Here is a 23,474-nt window from a genome sequence, read left to right as displayed (position 1 = left end):
ATGATCTCTCCCAAAAATAAAATTTCCAATAAAATAGTGTGCTGAATAGAGGCTTAGATTCAATACTTCTCAGTCCACTATTAATAATCTAATAGCTCGACTGTTTCCCCATCCCTTTTTTTCTCTTTTTAAAAAAAAAAGGATAATAAAAATATATATATAAACAAATTGCTAAGTAGGCTTCATTAAAGAGTCCTTTCAGAACCACTGTCCATCATTATCATCATCTTCCTCCTCCTCATGGTCCAGATACAGAAAAGCGACTTTCTTTTCTTCAGAAATATCCGACCTTTGGTCGACCGTTCTTTGCAACTGCACAGTTTTATCAAAAAATGACTGTTCCACCACCTTTTCACCATGATCTTGGGAAAAACTGGAGAGAACGTAGCCACTTCTTGTGTTTTCATTTTCTGATGTCTGGTCACTTTGAACTATGACCTGTGACTGACTCACAGCAGGGTCTTGCTGGTTGGATATCAGCACTGCTTGTTCTCCGCTTCTCACCGTAGATATTCCACCCATACTGGAAACATCCATTTGAAAAGTGTAAGATGCTTCCTTGGATCCTACTTTAATATGCTTTACAGACTTGTTGCTCTCAGATGACCCTTCTGTTTGTGAAAGATCTTCCAGCATTCCAGAAACAGGTCTTGTAAAGACTATTTGCTCAGCGTGAGTTTCTACGGGACTTATTTTAACGTGCCTGAAAGATCTCGAGCCTCCTGAAAGAGTGTGGTCTTCCAGTTCACTGATTTCGGTGTGCTCAGAGCCAGGCCCATGGTAGATGATCTTCTCAGCTGTCATAAACTCTTGGGGACCCAACTGAACATGTCTGACTGAACTTTCTGTCTGTGAGAAGTCCCTGGTGCCGCTGACCTCCACCTTACCGGAGATGGGCCCTTCAAAGATCACCTGCTCAGTACGAACCTCTCTTGGGCCTAACCTGAAGTGCCTTATTGTACTGCTGACACCCCCAGACCCTTCTGCCTGGGAAAGGTCCTCTGAGCTATTGAGTGCCAGAGAGTCTGAAAGAGACCCTTCAAAAGAGACTTCTTCAGTTATTTGCCTTGATCCTACTGTGACACGTCTCGTGGACCGGTTGAAGTCCGTTGAGAAGTTCTGGGAAAGATTTCCAGAATCAATCTCTTCTATGGTTGTTGTAGTAAAAGGGCCTGAATAAACCACTTGCTCTGTGGTCTGGATTTCCTTAGGGCCCAGTTTAAAATGCTTCACAGATTGGCTGAATTCTGACGACCCCTCAGTCTGAACGAGACCTTCCGCAGCGCTGAGCTCCAGCGTTTCTGAACCGGGCCCTTCATATATGACCTGCTCGAATCTCTGAACTTCTGCTGGGCCAACCCTGACACGCCTGGTGGATGTGGTCTCATCAGTCGATTGCGGTGAGTGAGAGACTTCTCCGTAGTCTGCTGTTTCCAAAACCGAACCGTCATAAATCACTCTTTCCGTGGTGTGATACCCTGTGCCACCACTCCGCCTCGTCGTGGAGAAGTTATAGATTTCTTGATCAGCCAAAGGAGTGTATTTATCAGTGGGAGAAGAAGCATCTACTTCTATGTTGCTTCTACCATCAACAACTCTCTCCGAGCTGTCTCTTTTCAGGGAGTGTATTGTCGCCTTCTCCTTCTCACTTTTAATTACTTCATCGAGCTGAGATTCATCAAATTCATCAGTACTGAGGGTCTGGGACAGATTGACTTCAGCAACAATTGTCACCGAGCCACCCTCCTCCTTTTGATCAACTTTTTTGATATCAAATTCTAAGTTACTAGCATCAACTTGGTTTTCTTTCGTTAATGCAAACAGCTCCTCTTTCACACTGTCTGGGAGACTGCCCTCCAACTGCTCCAGAGCTTCTTTCAGTTGATGTTTAGGGTCCTTCGTTTCCTTGGATAAGAGCCCTTTTATGGAAGTCTGAAACTCAGCGGGAATTTTAATTTCTTTTTCAATAACAACGGATTCAACATGGGATGTTTCACCTTCAGGATGCTCTTTTAAAATATGGGCACTTGCTTCCTCCCCTACCACTTTATAGGTTTCCTCTGGAGAGCTCACACCTTCCTCTCTCTTACTCTGTGTGCCTTGCAAAAATTCATCTTGCCACGAATATTTAATAGTTGATTCTTCTTCAATATGAATTTGCCCATATACTGAGTCATCATCTTTTTCACTAATAACAGGATGATCATCAGGAACAGACACAAAATATTTTTGTTCAATAGGCGAGTCATCTTCCTCAGTTACTTCTTCCACATGAGTGAAACTCTCATGGCGTGGTTTCTTCTTCTTGACATCTTCATAAGTGAACGTGACGTTCTGTTCCTCTTCACCGTAACGCCTCTCTCGCTCAGGGAACGAATCCTCCACTTCTTCTACTTCAAAAGGTGTTGAAAAATCACTCCTTTCATCGGTGGTATAATCCAGCGGCTCCTCTACAATCTCAACGTTAACGGACACATTCTTTCCCCCCTCGCTTCCCTTCAGGCCATGATGTACAATGTCCTCTATCTCCTCTTTGGAAGGAGTTCCCTCAACACCCTCTCGAATCACTTTTCTAACATCCTGGTTTGACAGATGTCCCAGGTCACCTTCATCAGAAATATCTATGTCTTCTTGAACTTGAGATTGCACTGTGATCTCGGTCTTTATTTTCCCATCATCTGTTTGTTCTTCCTTATTAAAATAGGTCACTTTGGTGTCTGTTGACATCTGTGAACTAGAAGAGTGCGTGAAACTTTTAAGGATGTCGGCAACAATATTCTCTGCTATGTTTTCAGTTGGCAGAGTTCCCATTTTGCGACTTCCATCACTAATTCGTTCTTCACCTTCCAGACTGGACTCTGCCTCTGAAATCCTCACTTGGTGAGCTTCAGATAACTCAGTTACATGCTCATCTGCTTCTCTTCCTATGGAAGTTTTAACACCATGTACCCTTATATCTTTATTTCTCTGAGATCCTCTGTCAGGAGCAGGCCTTTCAAGAGTGATTGGTATCTCAATGATGTCGTTGCTTCTTGATTCTGAGGTCACACTTGTATCTTTTTTGGTTGATTCACTTCTCAAACTTCTTGCATTAGAAATATCACTCCCTGATACCTTCTGGCTAACTTCCTCACGGATGTATGTTTTCTGCTCAGTCCTCCTTCCAAAACCAGCACTGTCTTCTATAAAAGATTTCTCATCTGTTTTCTTTTTCTCATCCTTTGTTTGTTTCTCCAGCTTATCTTTTTCTTTCGGCAGAGATGTTTTCTCTTCAGTTGGTTTGCTGCCTCCTCTTTTATCTCTGAATATGGTCCGAGTTTCAGTTATAGTTTCTTCATATTTAGATGGTTTTGCATCAGTAATCAGCTCATAAGCTGGAAATCTAGTGAAGCCTGGTTTTGTTCTTGTATTTTCAGCATCAGTCTTGTGGTCTTTGTCTGATCTTTCAGCACGTGTTGATTCTTTTGAAAAGGACACCGTGGAAGAAGTTGTAACCTCTGTTTTCTTTCTCTCTGGAATTGTCTTTTGCTGCGTTTCAGTCTTTTTCCAGCTACTATAGGATGGAGTAAATGTTCTTAATTCTTTGTGGTCTGTTATAATCCTTTCATCCTTTGTAGCAGTTGTTGAAGGGCGATATGTTGAACCAAGTACATCTCTTCCAAAAGTTCTTCCACTGGTACTTGTCTGTGATCCAACCCGGGTGGAGTAACGTGCAGAGCTGCTCGTGTCTGTCACTGCCAGTCTGTGCCTCGTGTCAGTGATCCTGGGAGCTGGTGAAGCTTTATTTCTATTTCTCTCTTGATAAGTAGAGTAAATATCAGTGTAGTTATATGAAGTGTTTATAATATCTGCAAAAAAAAGAGCACAGGAGACCAAACATCAAAATAAGGGCTTGGATCTAAAATAATGTCAAATAGAGGACAGGAACTAAGGAAATTTGTACTATACTTTTTGAAAGAAATAGTCTTCATTTTCCATGGAGCTTTGTAAAGGCATGCCTGGAGGTTTTCATGATAATTAAGTTTATGCATAAATTACATTAAAAAGAAAGCAAAGCTTTTTGCTAAGTTGCACAATCTTGCTAATTTTACCTGTTGTGAACTACTGGGTATTGTGCCATTTACTTAAGAATCACACCTTTCATATTTATACTGATGTTCACTTACAGCTTCTTATTAAATAATGTATGCTGATATCCTAGGCTGGGTTTTTTGCTTCATTAGTATAAATGGCCTGGAGTTTCTCGGTTTCTATTGAGAATTAATGGCACATCTGCCACCACACACTGGAAACTGCAAACACAAACACAACCCTTCACATCCATGAGATACAACAAGGGAGAGAAATAAAGAACTTAAAACCTAAAATGTACCAGGAATGTCTGACTGAGAGCAACCAGTACTGCACCACTCACAGCCCCTACTCCTAAAAAGCTGGCCACATCTCCTCTGACTTTTGGGAGCCTTTCCTGTATAATTTCTGGTAATTATTCCTGTAATTCCTTCCATATTCTGTGAATATACTCGAGCACTGCCTGCAGAAGTACTGGCTAGTTCAGATCCCAACTGTGCCAGGACAAACCTTGCTTACAATTTAACAGCACAGGCAAATCTGTGTGAGCATTTGTGCCTGGGCCCAAGGTTTTTTTAATTTACTACTAAAGACACAGCCTTAAAATCACTTCAAAGAGTAGTATCTATGCTACTCTGATGATTTTAGGACCAGGAGTATTATCGAGACGTTGTTACTAATAACAATGGCCAGAGCAGTCAGATTGAAGGTCCATCTTATCCAGAATCCTGTTCACAGTGACCAAGAGCAGATACACAGGGAAGAGGATAAGAACAGGGCAAGTAAATAGTGATACTTCCCTCGCACACTCTCACAGCCTCCAGAGATTTGCAGCTCCTAAGATAGAAATGGTATCTTTATGTTTAGTAAGTCTTTGATTTGTCTTTCATTACTCTGCTAAAATATCTCCGTAAACCCACTTTTTAACACTCAAAATGCTTCAGCATGATGAATTCCAGGGTTTTAACTACATGTTTTGTTAAACACCTCTTGCTTTATACTTCAAAACTCTCTTAAGACCTGTGGGCATCCAAAAGTTCTTTAGAGCTATAAAACATCACTCCCTACTTACTTTCTCCACTCAAGTCATGATTTTTATAAATGATCTCATATAGGATAGCAGTATGTTCATTTAAAATATTAACACTCAAAACTAATTCAATCTTCACTCTGCAATACACTCATAAAAGTATTCTCCAGGAACACCATAACACAATCATTTCCAGTTATATTTAATTTCATTCAAAATTAATTTTTTTTAATATTTATATCTTACCTTGAGGCAATTTCCCTGCAAGTTGTTCTCTCCACGTAATAATCCACTGGTTGCTCTCCCCTTCTAACAAAGCTCTGCAAAACACACAAAAAGGCATTCCATTAAAACACTGGGAAGGATAAGCATAATATTTAACATTTATTAGTCTTAGAAACTGGAACAATTATCCTGCAGTTGGGAGAGATCCTGTGTTTTTCACACCCCATGTTTTTATTACTGGGAATGAGAAATCTTTGGCATCTTCCAGACCCTTAGTTTAGAGAGTTCAGTTCCTGAGAATGGAGCAATAATCCTACAGCAGGTGACAACAGGAGACACAGGGCAATTTTACATCAAATCTTCCACATCAGCCAAAGTTTTTCTTCCTGACATGAACAAGATCCACTGATTTCCACTATGGGACCAGACAAGCTGGTAATTTTTTCCAGAATGACGGTCTTATAACAAAGCCAAGAAAAAACAAAGCCACACAAAATCTGACAAATATTCAGTAAAGCTTCCTCAAAGACACACATGGAGATCATGGAATCACAGGATCATTTGGGTTGGGAGGGACCTTCAAATTATCCTGTTTCAACCCCCTGCCATGGGCAGGGACACCTTCCACTATCCCAGGTCACTCCAAGCCCTGTCCAACCCAGCCTGGAACAATTCCGGGATGGGGCAGCCACAGCTTCTCTGGGCAAGATGTTTTATAAAGAAAAGGCAAAAATTAAATAAAATATTTGCAAGCAGATAGTCTGCAGCCTTCCTGCTCATAACAGAGTGGTAAAGGTGGTGTTGCAGTGTGATGTGAGGGAACTGTTACAGTCAGGATTTGCAAGTTCCACCCTTTCCAAATGAAAAGTGAAGGAAAGCATTACTTCTACTGTTAAACCCTGTCTAGTGCTGGAGGAAACACCTGACAGCATTAAATTAATTCCTGTTCCATAGGAAATCAGTACAATAGATTTGACAACAAAGGCCTAGGAAAATTCTCTGTGACAGAAACTCTTTGGTTTCTCTTAGTGACATCTCTGTTTGTCCCCTCAGTTCCTCAGCCCTCCTCCTTTTTCACAGGGACACTCCAACAGCTTCTGTAATCCCAGGAAGGAATTCTAGGTCAGGTTCTCCGCACATGGAAGGGAATGTTACGGTCAGTACAGTAACTTTGCTGGGTTTGTGTTCACTTGTATTGGCGAGTTCCCCATTTCACCACAGCCAGTTTTGGGAATGCCAGATGTTCTGCACTGATAACACACAGCTGCAACATCAGAGCTGGCAAGAGTGAGGCTGGAGGACTGTGATAGCCCAGGCTTCTGACTCCCAGGGGGGAGCTGGAAGCAGTTTAGGATTAGGGTATAAACACAACTGCTGGGCATTCCTGGCAGAATTAAAGCAGGTGTTTTAAACATCACCTGCACATTTCACGCTTCCCATGACTCATCACTTTGGTAATTTTATGCTTCTTTCGGTGTCTCACTGCCTCAGGACTCTGTGGGACAGTGCTACATCAGCAAAATATCATCAGCAAGGTTTTCTCTGCCGTCATGGATTTGTTTGGATTCAGAAGAAAAGTCAGGTTAGAATTATCTTGACATATTTACAGGTCATTTCCCCCTTAAAACAGGCTCGGCCGGGCACCTCTCCTTCTATTTTGTTAGTTTTTTGTTCTATTTTTGTTCTATTTTTGTTTGTTTATCTTCCTCCACATTAAGAGAGGCTTTTAGGAACCAGATGACCTCAACATGTATAAAGTTCCCAAGACCAAACATCTGATCTGCTGAATCCAGTGAGTGCCAAACAAATCACTCTGACAGACACACCAGAGGAGCTGCTGGTGACGCTGCAGAAACACATCCAGGAGCTGGCAGTGGAAGTGTTAACCATGACGAAGGAAACCGGGAATGTGGGTAGTTTGGCTCAGGATTTCTGGCTGCTGTTAAAACAACAGTTGTTCAGTTGCTGCAGCAACTGTATGAAGTCACTAAAAATAAGTTCCAAGAGGTAACTGTATATGGCAAAGGGCAACAGCCCACCGAAGAGCTGCATCTGAAATATTGCTACTGAAAGTGAAAGGCAAAGCTCCCTGAAACCTCTGTGAGGCTGGACAGGGAGTCTGTTTCACTGTGCACAGTTCTCAAGCTTATCGGAGAACCAAGAAAACGTTACACTGAGTTTGGCTCAATAAACTGACAAGAGAAAGGGCAGTGTGATGTACTGAGCACTGGCTTGGCAGCCAGAAAACTCAGGGTACGTTTCTCAGCTTGACCATAACTTGAGTTAATGCAAGTCGTTTTGCTTCTCTGTTCCTTTGTATCCTTTCCTAATACTAATGATTTAAACTGTAACCTCTTGGTGGTGAGGTCTGCTTTTAAACTTGATTTTAACTGCCTGAAGAACAGGGCATTAATCTCAACTGTATGAACTCTTAAGTACTCACAGTAATAGCAAAAAAAAAGCATTCCTTCGAGCAGCACTCTTCTAAAAAATAACCATGTCAGCTACTTCCTGGAAATCAGATCCCAACTGAAATATAGTTCAAGTGTTACCAGTAAATAATCCAACTGCACCTTTAACTCATCTCATTATTAATGTCATTTATCTAAAGTTAGCAGTGACACACTCGTCAGCCTGTGCTGGATGACAACAGAAATAACCACTCTATGAAAGCAGGAGGAGGAGATAAACTGGTTGGGGTGGGGAGAGAGAACTTAAAAAGACAAAAGGATACAGTGCAAATGTTATCATGGTTATTCACAACAGCAATGAGTTCGTTTCAACCACAGAAACCCAGAAGCTCAGATGGCAGCAGTTGGCCAGCAGGTTGTAAAAATTCATCCTCTCCATCCTGGGTATTTGCTAAGGAGTTACAAAAAAACCACCTCTCCAGGAAGTGGAATGGAAGAAGCATTTTTAGGGGTCAAGGCCACTCCATATCTTTTTTCCATCACAGAATGGGAGGTCAAGGAGTGAAGAACAGCAGGTTCCCTGGGTGTAGAAAACTCCAGGTGTTCTAAAAATAAAACCAATACAGGAATAGGACATATTGGATGGCACAAGTTATGAAGAGGAAATAATGAAACTGAGTGAAAAAGCTGTGGTGAGGAGCTGAGGAGGCCTTAATGCTGGTGATGATTTTGTGAGAAGAAGGTATGAAAAGGGTCAGAAGAAGTGCTGATGGAGGAACACAACTGGAGGACTGGAAAGTGTGCCTGGCAAGTGTATTCAGAGATCCTGACAATGACCATGGGGCAAAAAAAAAGGGAAAAAGAAATAAAATGGAAACTTGTGTAGCCTCTGGTGCTTCAGAATGCAGGGTGGTAACTAGAACAGAACACTTGTATGACACAAGGAATTCAAAGTAAAATCTTTTACCCTTCAGCAACAACATATTTTAGAGAGGACAGGAAACCTACTTAACCTATTGAATGAGTCTCTGTGAAGCCTCTGCTATGTGAAAAGAATAAGTTTCTGATAACTAAGAAGAAAGACCTGAGAGTAATTCTGATCACAGGCAGATTTTTCTATCTCCTTTTAAAATCAAGAGTCTCAGACAGTGACTAATTCACCTCTTCTCTCTGGAAATAAAACTGAAGCACAGTCTAAGTAGCTGTGGTTTTGCAGGGTTCCAAGAACTCAGAACAAAAGTGCAAGGCACTTGATAAATATTTACTTCAACAGTGGTGAAAAGGGATTAGGGATGAAGATTCCCATAAGGTGTAACTTTACAAAGACACATAAGAGACATATTTCACTTCCTGACTGAGTCTCAGCTCCCAGAGCAGGAAGGGTGAGCAGAGTCAGAAAGGAAGCACACTTGGACCTTAGGGAAGGGTGTTCCTTGCAACAATGATCTTTATTCCCACTCCAAGAGCAACGGTGACTAATGGAAAGAACTGACTTTTTAACTGAACTAACTGTAAGAGCTGTAAAACAGAGAGAAAACACAGGGTGGGAGGTACAAAGAAAGCTCCAAGAAGACCAGGTACCACACCCTGAACCTATAATGCCACAGGAGGAGAGGAAATGCCAGGGCCTCCATGGAAGGTTCAGGATGTTGAACTAGTGTGAATAGGTGCCCTTTGTTTCCAGAATGCAGAAGGAAGGTTATGTGCCAGCATCCTCTGGGAGAACAAACTGAAGCTGGGTTCACATGCCCTGTTCTTCACAGGGAAAAAGACCTGGGAGAAGAACAGGATTTGAAAAAGTACATGGATGAGCTGTCCAGAATTCTTCTGCTGCACAGCTTAGTGATTCCCTCCCACAGCAGGGCTGATAAAGTCATACAGTAAGGAAGGAATTGTGTTCTTGAGCGAAGGGAGAATAAGCAGAAAAGAGGAACAAGTAAAACTGCACAAATGTAAAAACACAAAACAGTCACTTTTCAGCTTCTGATATGTTAAAAGACTTTTGTCTGCAGGCATTACACAACATGTTTTCTGATCTGGAGTGAGGCCCATTCTCTGTTTTCCTCTGTAGATCTTTTTCAGTAGGTTGATGCTCATCTGTCTGCTGACATCTGCCTTGCCATCACTGATAGAAGTTGCATTCACTGTCATCAGATGAAGAAACCCCACAGGAGCTCCTTATTTAGACAACAAAAACATGCTGCAGGTGATGCTGAACTGTCCTGTCATTAACCAGGGCAGGGAATCCTTAGACAAACCAATAATGCTCAGATAATCAGTGGTACAACTCTGGAGAAGTTCCAGAATTTCATGGGCTTACAAAGATTTCAAACAACTGAATATCTGGGCATTATCATTCCTAGTTCTGGATGAACACTAATCATCAAAACCACGCTGATAATTCTGTTATTGTGACAGTGCTAATCCCATTTCACAGATGAATAAACTGAGGGAGAAAGTTTAACGACAACAGTAAAAGTCAACAACAGAGCTGAGATTAAAGTTAGAGAATCATATGTTTTAGCAAAGTTAATCAAGGATCACAACTGGCCACCATTTCTCTTCTACTAGTAACGCTCCAGACACTCCAGGCTTTTCAAGGATCACAGGGATCCCACTCCACCAATAAACATCCAGGTACTGTTGCCCACCAAGTGACTGCAAATCCCTTGTCCCACAGCCTGCTTGTGCTCTCACCTCATCCAGAAACCAACCTTGGGCTGTGTCTCCCGGCAGACAACTCTCAAGGCACCTTGAGCAGATATTGCTGCTCTTGGATGAATGACAGATAATCTTTGCTCACTAATCTTTATCAGGCTACTCAGAAGATACTGTTTCCAATTTCTTATAGTTTATTTACGCAACTACAATTAAATTTCATATGTATCGGTGGATTGCTTTAGTCTACACACCTCACCCATAACTCAGCTGCTGACATCTTTGTCCAGACTTGGTGGTTATGATTGGCTCACAGGAACCTTGCACACTCAGAACACAGCATTAATGCTTTAGGGCACTGAAGCATATATCATATATAACCACAAATACCCCTGTCCAGGAAGGTTCAATATGAATAATGCACCCAATGTAGACAAGCTAATGACTGAGGCAGTCTCCTTAAAGAACACAGAAGCAGTTTGACATGAAATTTTGGCAAATTATTCCTTGGCTCAATAAGAATTGCACACCTCTGCATTTGAAGATCAGTATCTCAATGAAATTTGTTGAAAATATTGTGCTAGTTGAAGAAAAAAAACACAAGATCTTGCAATAAGGAAGTATCTTTCTCCAGTTTATCAGCTTTGGGTTGTTTGGGAATTTTTTTCCTTCCAAATCAGTTTTATCCCATGTGCCAACTGATACATCACGACTCCCCAGAGAGGAGAATTACTGTTGTTTTTCTACCCCACAGCTACTAAGTGGCCAGAGGGATACACAGTGCTGAAGATTCATCAGCTGAGATGCTGTTTGCTGTTATCTCACACTTGATCCAGACATGTTTTCATAACAAATCAAGGATGGAGAAAGCCAGGATTTAATAAACAGACTTTTCTGTTATCTTCCCAACCAGAATGGGGAACTCACTGCTGCAGGTGGCCACTAATCAACATATTTAAACAATGAAACGTGCCTGGGAGTTGACAGAGGGCAACTACAGAACCTCAGGTTTTATTGATTGCAATTTAGGGATATTGGCTCCTCAGCTTGTAATCAACCATTGCACCAACCATTCCCATCAATTTGATCTCCACTTGACCAGGACTACGAAGATTTCTTACACATCACTATATTTGTACAAAGTTAAAGGGATTTATATGGATTATATTGGCTTTAGAGTCCTGAGGCTCTCCAAGTACCTGCCTGTATTGTCAAGGCTGGGAAGAGGATGAATGGGGTTCCTGTATCTATAAAAAGGGATTTAAATTATCCTTCAATTAGACAATAGAGTGTGACCACAACTCTTACCTGTAGGTTTCAATTTCCAGGATGAGTCCTGCTTTCACCTGCAGTAGTTCTTGGTAGTCCTTCAGGTAATCCGTGATTGACATGGTCAGGAACTGCTTTTCTTCTTCCAGGGCGTCAATTATTCTCTAAACAGAAATGCTAATTTTTAGTTTTGAATTAACGTAGAAATCTGTACACTTGAATGCCTAATAACTTAAAACTTTTAATTAAAAAAGTGCAACCTGAGAGAGCAATAAAATGTTCTATCCCTTCAAACACCAGAGCAAATCATCTCTAAACCTCCCCATATACCAGCTGAAATACATTGCTACTGAAGCAGAGCTTTATGTTACAAGTTAATTTTATGCCTTAATAAGGCAGTTAAATATTTCAGTAAAACCCATTCAGATGCTCTGTACAAAAGTTATTAAGTATCCATAGCAAGGAAAATATGCTCCTTTATCAATGTGACTTAAATGTGATTCCTTTTGTCACTTTAAGATCTTATTCGAGACCATACTTCAGATCAGAAATTTCAGCAACTGCTTTGCCATAAGAAGCTTATCAGTATTTTCAGTTCCACAGACATGTGGGTCCAAACCAGTTTTGGAATTCTAATATCTGGAGACATTCACAGAGCCCAGAAGGTGAAGGATGAACCTCCAGTGGTTCCTTAAATTTTTCTGGAGTATTTGGACACGTGCTTTGAGGTCCACTCACCTCTGTCTTAACTGCTACTACTCAGAAGACAGAGAAGGGATTGCTCATTTTCATCTTGATAACTAAATATGACCCTGTACAATACAACTAAATATATAAGATTACATATATTTATACTAAATGGCAGAAGAAAGAAAAAAAATTGTAGAAAGTGCTTTAATCAGCAGTGCTACCTCTCACATGAAGGGCAAATTGCCATTGATATATATTTATACTAAATATGACCCTGCTAACTAAAATGCTATAGATGGCACTTCGTTCTGGGGGCTAGAAGGAGAGTCATTAAATCTCAGAGGCCCAATTCTGTTCTGTTGACATCACTCTGCACCAGGCAGGGACACTGAAATGTCATTTACAGAGCAAAATCTCGTGTTCAACACTGAACAGGGATCCACGACAGAGTATTTCAGTTTGCATCCTAATAAATGCTCTGCAATACAAACTGGAAAATCAAGGCACCAATAGCCTAGTTTTAAAAAATTCAAAATATATAACATATATGCAGCAAGTGCTCAAGTATCACTGTATAAGCAATAGCATAAAAATGAAGATAGAGCAGGGACTCCCCAGAGCAGTTAATGCCAGTATGATGTGCAAGGCAGAAGTGAGGTCTAAGAATTAAGACTATCAAGTGCTGGCACTCAAAACATTAATAGTATTTTGGGGGGGGGGTTAAGTAAAAGTAAAAAGAAAGCTCTATGAAGGAAGCTGCCTGTATCTTCATATACATGTGGGTACAGCTCTCTACATAACACATTAACCTATTTCTTCATTTGTATTTGCAGCTGTTGTTAAATGATTTCACTGATGTTTTGCTTGACACAACAAACCTCCCTTTTTATGGCAGAAGACAAATCCTGTCTGCATGTCTGAAAATGCCCCAGTGGAGGCACCATCCTGCACAGCCAGGCAGGCAGAACCACTGACCTTTATAGCTCTGAGGTAACAACCGTGTTCAAGAACTGACACAATGGAAAATCCCAAGGTAAGAAGGGAAGTAAAGGACCAGGCCCTTCTTTTGAAAGGAAAATTCTATCAAGCAACAATGGACAAGGTGCTGACAGAACCAGGAGTCAGCAAAAGGAGCAAAGACAAGAGACTGGGTCTCTGTAGGACCAACACTTAAGAGGTCTGATAGAAAAATTAAGTGATTCAGGTGTTTCTTGCCTCCCAGATTAACCACGGAGATTGACCTACACATGTGCATGCATATGTTAAAAAGAACCTCACAATGCTGCAGTCCCGGAAAAACCCATACAGGAAATCTTTATGCTGGACTGCAGAGTGTGGGGAGCTCTGAAATTCTGGGGATGTTCAAACCCATCTGAAAACACAGGAACTTCAGCCCCTCAGCCCCATATTCTGTAGGCGGGGTTGGAAAAGCCACTTAGATTCTACCCACTGGATTTGGAGAGCACTGGGGATCCAGAACTTTGAGTTAATGATTACCATAAGGGGCTACATAACTCAGCCAGCTGTGCAGTAGTTCCAAAGGAATTCATTCCACCAGGAGCAGACGCTGTATGGACTGGAAGGCACACAGCCAGTCACCCAGCCCTCCAGTCACTGATGCTTAAACACAAAGCAGAGGACAACTGGTCTCCAGTCCTGTTTCCAAGCGTGCCAAAAGGTACATAAACCACTTTGGCAAAGCTCAGGAGACTGCAATGCAACAGACTCATTTTGCAAAAGGTAACCTGTGCTGTGGCAGCAGCGTTGGCTTCCCACAGGACTCCCTTGGAAAGATCTGTTCCTCAGCCCCATCAGTCCCAGCCCCCCAGACCCCAGTGATGTCCTGCTGGAACTAAATAACGGAATAGAAACTATTTTCTCACCCTTCAGATGTTCCTTTCTAGGCAGCAGTGGGAAATTTTAGAAGGGCAGTAGGGGGGAAAGAATTTACTTGGGTTGTCCAAGCTGTACCTACTGAGGGAATCAAGAGAGGATTCCAGGCTCCAGCCCTTTCCATCTGGTCCTACTTACTGATCCCAGAGCTCATTCAGTGGCTCAGCAGGGGAGGGACCGACACTGCACTTGGCTGGCAAGAAACTGGTGCGCAGAAAAATGCACATGACATGTTGACATTAAATGTTTGTTTGACGAGATGTTTTTCTTCTTCTCTGGAGCTCACAACAGTGGCACAGAACTGATCTAAACCCGGTGTACCACTGAAAAATACCTCCCTCGTTTCAAAGCAGCAGGATGAGCCATGGAGGTTTTTACATCCCAAAAGCACAGGGGTTTCAAATCACCAGGAGGTTTTTGCAAAAGTTTTCTCACAGCACCCAGCTAAAATTATGGAAGTAGGAGACCTACTGAGTTCATCCCTTTAGCACTCAGGACCAGCGAACATTTTCCAGTGTGTGATTTACAGCTTGCCTGGTTCAGCTGAATTATAACTCCAAATACTTATTTCTATTTAACATTGCTGAGAGCTTCAGTGAGGATAAGGGCAGTGCAGGAGGCAAAGATGGACATATAAGGCAACCAAATGATATATGGAAAATATTAATAAATCTAATTGCCATTGCAGCTGCAATGAAGAACAATCACTTGACTGTAATCTGCACATACATATCATTTCTATGTGACACTCTGCAATAAATAAGCATGGAATAGATGCTCTTTAAAGAGTAGTTTAAAACCCCTGCTGAACATACTTTAACCAGTAAAAGAAATGAGTGAGGGAAAAAAGGCTTTGATCACAAAAGCAAAACCAGAAACAGCTGCCTGTACACGTTCTGTAGTTTTTCTTCTTGGATGTGAGCAGATTTTATTTCTCATGAACAGGAGACAGGCCTTTTTCAGTGGCCATGCTCATTAGAAACCAAACATTTTAAATATATAACCACTCAAAAGAAATAAACCTCATGGCATCTTTGAATATATATCTAGATAGTATTTAATTTCTGGTGGCAATGGTAAGAGAGCTGACACTTTTTCATGTTTTCAAAGCACTTTTTTGTTCTTCTTGTATTACTAAAGATTTGAAGAAATTTCTCCTGTAATATCCAAAGCACACCAGATACTTGTGAGAATAAAAGAGAAGTTTGTTACATTAGTATCAAAATAATCCATTTTGGAGCACTGAATCAGGACAATTCAAGGGCATACATTGATTTTGATTATCTGACTTCTACAACAGGTTGCACCACTTGCTTTTCTGAATAAAATTCTTTAAAAACACAGGTGTTCTTTAAAAATTCTTTGAAGATACAGACACAACTGCTATAAAAACACCTGAAAGAGTTAAATACAAGCCATTCTAACTGGCTTTAGAAGAAATACTTGTAGCATGGATAGTGAGCTGTACAAAATGCTCTCTTTACTCTGTATTCAAAGGTTTTCAGTTGGAGCAATAATGACTGAAGATCAATGACACTTTCATTATAAATCCCTAATATCAAATATAGGCAGTAAGAAGGCCGTATTTTGGAAATCAAAGAAACTGTAAATATTATTGGCTTATGAAGAGGTTTTTTTCTTCCTGACATTTTCACCTGGCTTTGACTGTTGGACAGATTTAATTAATGAGAGATTTATATATGACACCTTCTCCTAAAGCTTTGGAAATGTTTACATACAGGATAGGAGGAATGAATTGTCCTGTCAAAAATGGAAAAAAAACTATTTAAAAGTTAGGAGCCTTTGGGATTACTTCTTACATACCTAATCTGTCTCAGTTCACAGCATCTGCAAACTATGCAACTTCCAAACAATCCAGCAGAGTACAAAAACCAGACACGCTCACAGCAACAGGTCCCAGTCCCTTCCCAGTTGCCAACACATCCATAATGTACTGAGGCTGCTGGACACAAAGGACCCGTTGGCACACGGGGTCCAGGCAAACAGCAGGATGTTAATAAAGGGTCTAACAACGAACAAAAGAAGTGTAGCCCTCGGGAAAGGGATCGATGGGCTGCATGATCCACTCGGAGTTTGATGAGCGGATATTTCACTGTTCCGGCAGTTGCTGATCCCTTCCCACGCACATCATCACATCAAATGTCACCCTGAGAGCAAACAAATCCTGGCCTACAGATGCTATTTAACCACACAAACACCTCAAACAGCTACCTATGTCCTTCAAGTTTTATTTCAAAACGACTCTCACTGCTCAGTGCCCTTAGCACAGTCTTCCTGTCTTTAAACAACTAAGTTTTCTTAACTAGTCTGGGGAGCACAAGTTCTCCCCGAGGCTCAAGGCACACAGGAACGTGAGTAAAATGGGAAGAAACTCAGATCATTTCTCTGACTGGGACAGGCCACCCTCAAGCCCCTGTCCCACCTCACAGGGACTCGGTTCATCTGCTCCCAGGGACTGCTCCCTGTCCCATGTGCTCATGCCAAGCCCAGCAAGAGCCCTGGAAAGCCCCGTGTGCCAGCTCCACGATCTTGCGCACTTGCCAAGGGCGGTTTGGGAAGGGAGCACCTGTCACCAAGATGATGTCCTCGGGGTCACTGTCCCCTTCTGGTCCCCACCCTTCGCACCCCAGCGCGGTGGGTAAGCCCTGGACCACCCTGAGTCAGAGGGGTTTGGCACTTCCCGGAGCAGCGGGAGAGGGAGGGATGGGAGGGAGTGCCAAGGTCGTGGGAAACCGGGCTCTCGTCGCAGGATGGGCCAAAAGTGAAGGGAAAAGCGAGGGCGGAAAGAGTCTCAGGGGAGCCCTAAAACAGGCACCAGGAGGGCGGGAAGGAAGCGGGAGAGGCCCGGGACCGGGAGACATCGCCCGGGCACCGCCACCCACCTGGTACTCCTCCACCTCGGCGCCGTGGCGGTCCTGCAGGGCCAGCATCTCCTGCTCCAGCCGCTCCCGGAGCGCGCACAGCTCCTGGCCCTGGCGGTGCAGATCCTCCAGGTGCTGCCGGCACTGCCGGCTCTCCTCCCGCAGCAGCTCCACGTCCTCCCGGCTCCGCTGCGCCTCCTGCTCCTGCAGCATCTGGATCTGCTCCTGGTAGCGCAGCAGGGTCTCCTGGCAGCACTGGCCGAGCAGCATCTCGTAGGTCTCCTCCAGCTCCTCCAGGCTCAGCCCGGCCAAGGGCGGCGGCAGGGCCGCCAGGTTCAGCCGCAGCTCCCGTATCTCCACCGCCTCCCGCCGCTGCCGCTCCGCCATGTGCCCGTGCTCGGCCTGCAGCTCCAGCAGCAGCTCCTCCAGGGCCACGCACTCGCCCCGCAGCCGCTCCAGCAGCGCCCGCTGCCCGGCCAGCTCGGGCTCCAGGCGCCGCCGCATCCCCAGCACCTCCGCGCCCAGCGCCCGCAGCTCCTCCAGCTCCCGCCGCAGCCCGTCCCGCTCCAGCTCCGCCTCCAGCTTCGCCCGGCTCAGCTCCTCCAGCTGCATCCGCAGCCAGGCGAGCTCCTGCTCGGGCACCCGCAGCCCGATCAGCTCCTGCTCGCGCAGCTCCGCCAGCTCCCGCGCCAGAAAGCGGTTCTCCTCCTCCAGCTCCCGCACGCGGGTCACGAACACCCGCAGCCGGGAGTTGAGCTCCTGCAGCTCCCTCTTCTCGTCCCATCCCGCTTCCCAGCGCCGCCACATCTTGCCGGCTTGGCGGGTCGGGGCCGCGGTGGCCCCGGGGCTGCGGGCGCTGCGCGGCTCCTGCGGGATCGGCGGGATCTGCGCGGCGAGCGGGGCCCCGCCCCCGGAACAGACCACGCCCAGTGAACGCCGGTCACGCCCATCGCCACAGGCCCCGCCCCCAGCCCCGCCCCGGCCCGCGCCGCTGCCCTGCGGCGCCCCCTGGCGGGCTCCCGGCGCCTCCCGCCACTCTCCGCTGAGCGGGAACCAGAGCCGGGCTCAAACTGCAGAGCTGGGCTCAGGGAGCAAAGCCGGGCTTGGAGACCAAAGCTGGACTCAGAGAATAAAGCCAGGCTTGGAAACCAGATCTGAGCGCAAGGAGCAGAGCCTGGCTCAGGGAGAAAAGCCAGGCTTGGGGAGCAAATCCAGGCTTGGAGAGCAACACCAGGCTCAATGAGCAAAGCCAGGCTCAGGGAGCAAAGCCAGGCTCAGGGAGCAAAGCCCGGCTCAGGGAGCCAAGTCCCACTTGGGGAGCAAAACCCTGCTTTAAGAAAAGCCAAGCCCCACTGACAGAGCCAAGCCCTGCTCAGGGAGCCGAGTCCTGCTCAGAGAGTGCTCAACATCGCTCTCGTGACCCCCCTTCCTTGGCATCCTTGTCCTATCCCCGATGGCTCATCCTGTGCTCCCACTGCAGCCCTTGCTCTGCTCCCCAGGAGGGACTCATGACTTCACCCGGTCTGTGATCACCTGCTGCTGACACTGCACCGAGCCTGGGCTTAACTTTATATTGAGTGTCAAAAGCCACTTCATAACACCACTTTAAGTGGAATACCTCCAAATTTGACCTTGTGTCACGCTCCTAAACCTTTTCCCAACAGAAAAGCATCCCAGCTCTGGGCTCCAGCAGGGCTGAGGTGCCTGCAGCCAGCACTCCCTGTGCCCTCTTCTCAAGGCCAATCCCGAGCTGCTCCCAGCCTCATTCTGCACCATATAAGGGCTGGATCCAGCTGGATCCTTTCATTGACTGCACTGGAACTGGCTCAGCGAGGAGGCAGTGAAGCATCACACCCTGTATTATCTACCAAATTAGACAAAAAGACAAGGAGTGACTCATTTCAGCCTTTCTCATCTCCCCAGGCAGTTCTTCTCTCCCTCTCCCTCCCAGACACACACGTTTATATTTCACCCAGTGCTGCAGCACTGGGAACTTTGCAGAGATCTGCTGCTTCACATGAGGCAGCACAGCTCCCATCTCAGTGTTTGCCCTTCAGAACTGCTCCCAGCCCAAGCTCTCACACGGAAAGGACTGGGATTTGGCACAAATCTGGGATCAGGGCGCTGATCTGCTCTGGGCACTGCACCCCCTTCCCTGCTCTGTCTCATCCTTCCACAGCACCACACCTCCCTGCCCTCAGAAAGGCCAAAGTTTGGCTGCTTCTTTGCTCTCTGCTGACTAAGTTTCCTTCTAATCTCAATAAAGCCTCCAGGATTTGAGCTCGACCAAGGCAGATAAATCATTGGCTTTGGCCTGAAGAGTCAGCCAATTTAGCCTTGGCAGATTTGCTCCCTCAGAGGTCACTGAGAAGCCGAGAATTACTAAAGGCACTTGCTTTTTCTTGGCTTTGTGGTCAAAATCAAGTCCCTTGGTGACACTCTAACACCTGCTGCTCTTTTATGAGGGAAAGGGCTGTGCTTCTGGAAAGAGGTAGGTTCCTGTGGTTTACGAGGCTTTTTCTCCCTCTGATGTCACTGTTATCCTAAAAACCCCCGAGTGACACTGACAACCACACTAAGGAGCCTCTGGGGGTTTGCTGGATGTCCAGCCAAATGTCCAACTCTCAGCTCCTTGTCTCTTCTTATTGACGATTTCACTAATTTCTTGCTGCAAATGTATTAATAAATTTTTATTATTCCATCATTGAAAAGAGTAGATACTGAATCTCTGCTTTCAACTTTCTTGAAAAAACACCACAAACCTCTCTAGATGCTGGGTGGCTTTCCAGGCTGAGGGACCTACTTCTCCATCAGTTGTATATGCTGATGTCTGATACACAGCCTGTAGTTAATCCCGGGCCTGGATCTGCAACTGAGCAAGGAATTTGTGGGCTAGGACAGGGAATGCCTGTCAGGGCAAAGTTTGGGCCTTTCTGAGACAGATCTTGAAGTTTTTTCCTGGATTCCAGCTCCGAGTAGGCCATTGAGAATCTCCTGACTGATGTGGTTTTGTGGACACCTGAAATGCCAATGGGTTGTTGGAGTCCTACCTGAAAAATTTAATTAATTCATTTGCACCTGCAGAAAAAGGGAAAGAAACCTGGTGTGCTCTGCCAATGGTGGCCAAATTAAAGACTCCCAGAGGCTTTTGCTGCCACAGTTATTTCTCCTTCTCTGTGGGAAGAAACATGTTGGAAATCTTGATAGAGGAGAAAGCGAAGACCTTCAGCACCACCAAGCCAAGCAGTGGAGTGGAGCATCCCTCTTCCCAAGGCAAATCCCTGGTGCCAGGGGCCACATCCTGCCCTTAGGACTTCAGCTGTAATGCACAGGCAATAGCAGCAGAGACCCGGGGAGGGGGGAATTCATGGTCTTCTTTGCCACTTCAGTGGCAGCAGAGGCAAATTGGGTCTCTGTGGTTGCTTCAGCTGCAGAGAAGGTCTTGTGCTTTGGAGAGGTTCCTTGTCAGCATCCTCCAAACTACAAAGTGTCACCCTGGTAACTCCTAATCCTGCCTCAGCACGGCTTGTTCCTCATGCTCTCATCTGCGGAGTTTAAAGGATGGAGCTGTCACTGGGGAAACGTTCTAACTCCGACATTCCCGAGGCAGACTGAGGTAAAGCAAACAGAGTTCATTAAAGCCGTGCAAGATGCTGGGATTCCTGTTTATGTGGCAGCTTCAAACCAGATGTTTGTTTACAGATGGTTCCTGCAATTAGATCAGTGTAGGAATATTGCCCCCGCCCTGTGGTGGGTGGGAAGGAGTGCGAGGTGCTTTATTTCCCATCCTCACCTTTTGGCTTTCAGGGACATCCTGCATTTGTAGCCAAAATAAGAAAGCAAACACCAGCCATTTACTGTTTAATAAATATCAGATATGCCCCGAAAAGCTGGACTTCAGCTCTCTGCATCCCCTTTCCCACGATCTACAAAGCCTGGAGACCCTCAAAAACTGGCTGAAATGTCACCAGGACAGGGAATGTTTCTCCACAGGCTGGAACTGAGGCTTCTCTCACTGCATCCAGACCAGGGGGATGCTTTGCCACTCCCACAATCCCTGCAGCATCTCCACTGTCCTCCCTGACTTCATCAGGAGTTTCACAGCTTATGGATTTCTTCTTTCTTCTAGGAAGATCCATTTCCTATATGCCATCCCATCATATTTGGATAAATCTTTGCAGAGATACAACCTGAAAGCAGGAGCGTGTCCACAGAGCCATCTGTGCATCCCTCCAAGCCCCAGCCCCCTGAACAACCACCTCCCTCCTGTGACCTTCAGATGTTCGAGGCAGGAGCAGTGACCTGGTTCTTTTTCCAAAAGGCCTCTGAAAACAGGAGCCTGATTTCACCTGGTGCAGAAGTGACTTTTTTTAGAAACTCCCTCGGAAATACTAATTTCAAAGAACGCAAAGGTTCTGATTGAAGTATTTCGTTGCCTCTATCGAGGTGATTTTTCTTCTTTGTGAGCTTCTGCCTGCAGTTTTTTTGAGCACTTGCAGAAGTGGTGGCCACCTCTAGATGGTGTGTTTTACTCAGAAGAACTTTGTGCAAGGCTCTTTACATAACTTCTGCTCCTCGTCTGAGGTTGCAAACCCTCTCCAACCAAACCACACAGATTTTAGTATTTCCTTGTTTTCTTAACTGGAGAATCTGGCTGCAGGAATGCAAAAATAATAAAAATATGTTCCTTATATACTTAAAAAAGATGTATTATACGGCACATTTGGTTGGATGGACCTGTGAGGTATCTACTATGTGGAGTATCTACTGCCTAACTGATGGCATTGCCTGTCTCCTGGGTTCATTACTGTGCTAATTAATTTGAAACAGAATCTATTTTTTTTTTTCAAATACAACTCTCTGCTCTTGTTCTTGAATGTAAAGGAAGAGGGAAGGAACAAAGATGGGTAATACCAGAAGGTTAAAACGATGGTGGTGTTGCCATAACTTACTCCATTCACAGTATTTGTACTTCTTTTCTCTGGACAGCATTTCTCTGCTTGAAGGAACAAGGTCATTTAACCCAAGATAATTTAATCCCCCCAAGATAATTCAACCCCCCCAGTTCTGGTCACTTTAGCAACACAATGAGGAGGACATAGAGAATTAATATCACTGGTTTGGGGCTGGGCATAAGGGCCGCTTGGTTTCGCTGGGTTTTGTTGTGGGTTCTATTTTATTTCATTTTATTTTTAAGAAATTGAAAGAACATGTAGTTGTCTTCACTGCTCCTGAGCATAGGAATGGCACAGTCAAATTATGCAGGAGCAGAAAAGACACAAACCTGCTTGCACTGTCCAGCTGCAATGTACGGAAAGGAATCAAAATGGAATAAATTATAAAAAAAAAAAGAAATTAGATCAAAAAATCTGTTGGGCTTTCATAAGCTAAAATGTTCTTCATAACACAGCAAAGGAAATTGCTTGTGCTGACTTCAATGGGTCCAAGATTTTCTCCATGATTTCTAACCTGAAACTGCTGCTTTTAGAAGCTTATAAAAAGGCCTTGTATGGAATCAACCCTTCCAGTGCATTATGAGTAATATCTCCTGCTCCTATTTTACATCTCAGCTCAGCGACAGAACTTTCTTGTAAATAAGGGTTATTTCCACTAAAAGGCTGTTACGAAGTTATCTCTGATGCTGAGGCTACAGTCTCAGCTCCCCAGCGTAAAGGAACACTTTAGGGTATAAATAGCTTTGTTACATCTGCTTAAATACCGTTTTCTCCAGGAGCAGCCCGGGGAGGAGCGAGGACACAGCCCGGGCTGCTGCGTGTGACATTCCGTGTGACATTCCTCACTCCCCTGGCAGCGCCCTGACAAAAGGCCACCGGGCAGGACCCGGCCTTTCATGTGGTTATCGCAGGGTGTTGCTGCAGGGTTTCACTTGGCTTTTACGAGGAGATTGTTCCTCCCGATAGCCCAGAGGCCCATAAATGCCAACAGAAGCACCTCTCCTGTCGGCCCCTCTCCTGTTTTGTTTGATGTGACCCGGCTGAGCAGCCTCGTGGTTGTTGCTGGGTCCTGATCTAACATGATGTTGTCCCTCACTGGTTTCAGATGCTGGAGGTGAAAGCTGAGATTTGTTCTTACAACATTTGAGTTTTTTTCCTTTTTTTTTTTTTTCTGACTTATATCCCCCAGTTTTAGCGTGGATGACAGACATTCCTTGCTGCAACATAGGAGCCATTGGGAAAAGACAGCACTCGGAGCCTTCTTGGAGGATGTCTCTGTCCCCCTCCCACTTCTCGGCCTCCTGGTCTTCTTCAACCTCTCACCCTCTGCCAGAGTCCCATTCCTTCCAGCCTCCCCTATATTTGTGCCTCCTCTTCACCCTCTTTTGGA

The 23,474-nt window shown here is 44.7% G+C and overlaps 1 protein-coding gene across 2 annotated transcripts; it reads right to left on the bottom strand.

Moving 5' to 3' along the window:
* Positions 1-122: 122 nt before the first annotated feature.
* Positions 123-17,996, bottom strand: SYNM (synemin). Of its 2 annotated transcripts, XM_027688785.1 has the most exons (4): positions 17,151-17,996; positions 11,704-11,828; positions 5,348-5,421; positions 123-3,848 (listed from the first exon to the last, which is right to left on the bottom strand). In XM_027688785.1, the coding sequence occupies exons 1-4, from the start codon at positions 17,934-17,936 to the stop codon at positions 199-201; spliced, it is 4,635 nt and encodes a 1,544-aa protein (XP_027544586.1). In that variant the 5' UTR covers positions 17,937-17,996; the 3' UTR covers positions 123-198. The 2 variants fall into 2 exon arrangements, with proteins under 2 accessions (XP_027544586.1, XP_027544587.1); XM_027688786.1 differs by lacking the exons at positions 11,704-11,828; positions 17,151-17,996 and adding an exon at positions 5,549-5,711.
* Positions 17,997-23,474: the final 5,478 nt, after the last annotated feature.

Source organism: Neopelma chrysocephalum, unplaced genomic scaffold (assembly GCF_003984885.1).
Source record: "Neopelma chrysocephalum unplaced genomic scaffold, ASM398488v2 Primary Assembly neopelma1_75, whole genome shotgun sequence".
Taxonomy (NCBI): domain Eukaryota; kingdom Metazoa; phylum Chordata; class Aves; order Passeriformes; family Pipridae; genus Neopelma; species Neopelma chrysocephalum.
The sequence above is the reverse complement of the archived record's forward strand: the minus strand, read 5'-3'. Positions and strand labels throughout refer to the sequence as shown.

Bases quoted from the DNA above. Each gene is read 5' to 3' on its own strand.
- SYNM (XM_027688785.1), bottom strand. From the start codon at position 17,936: ATGTGGCGGCGCTGGGAAGCGGGATGGGACGAGAAGAGGGAGCTGCAG. The intron at 11,829-17,150 runs GTGGGTGGCGGT...ATTTCTGTTTAG, and splicing joins CCGAGGTGGAGGAGTACCAG to AGAATAATTGACGCCCTGGA. The intron at 5,422-11,703 runs GTAAGAGTTGTG...TGTGTTTTGCAG, and splicing joins CTGGAAATTGAAACCTACAG to AGCTTTGTTAGAAGGGGAGA.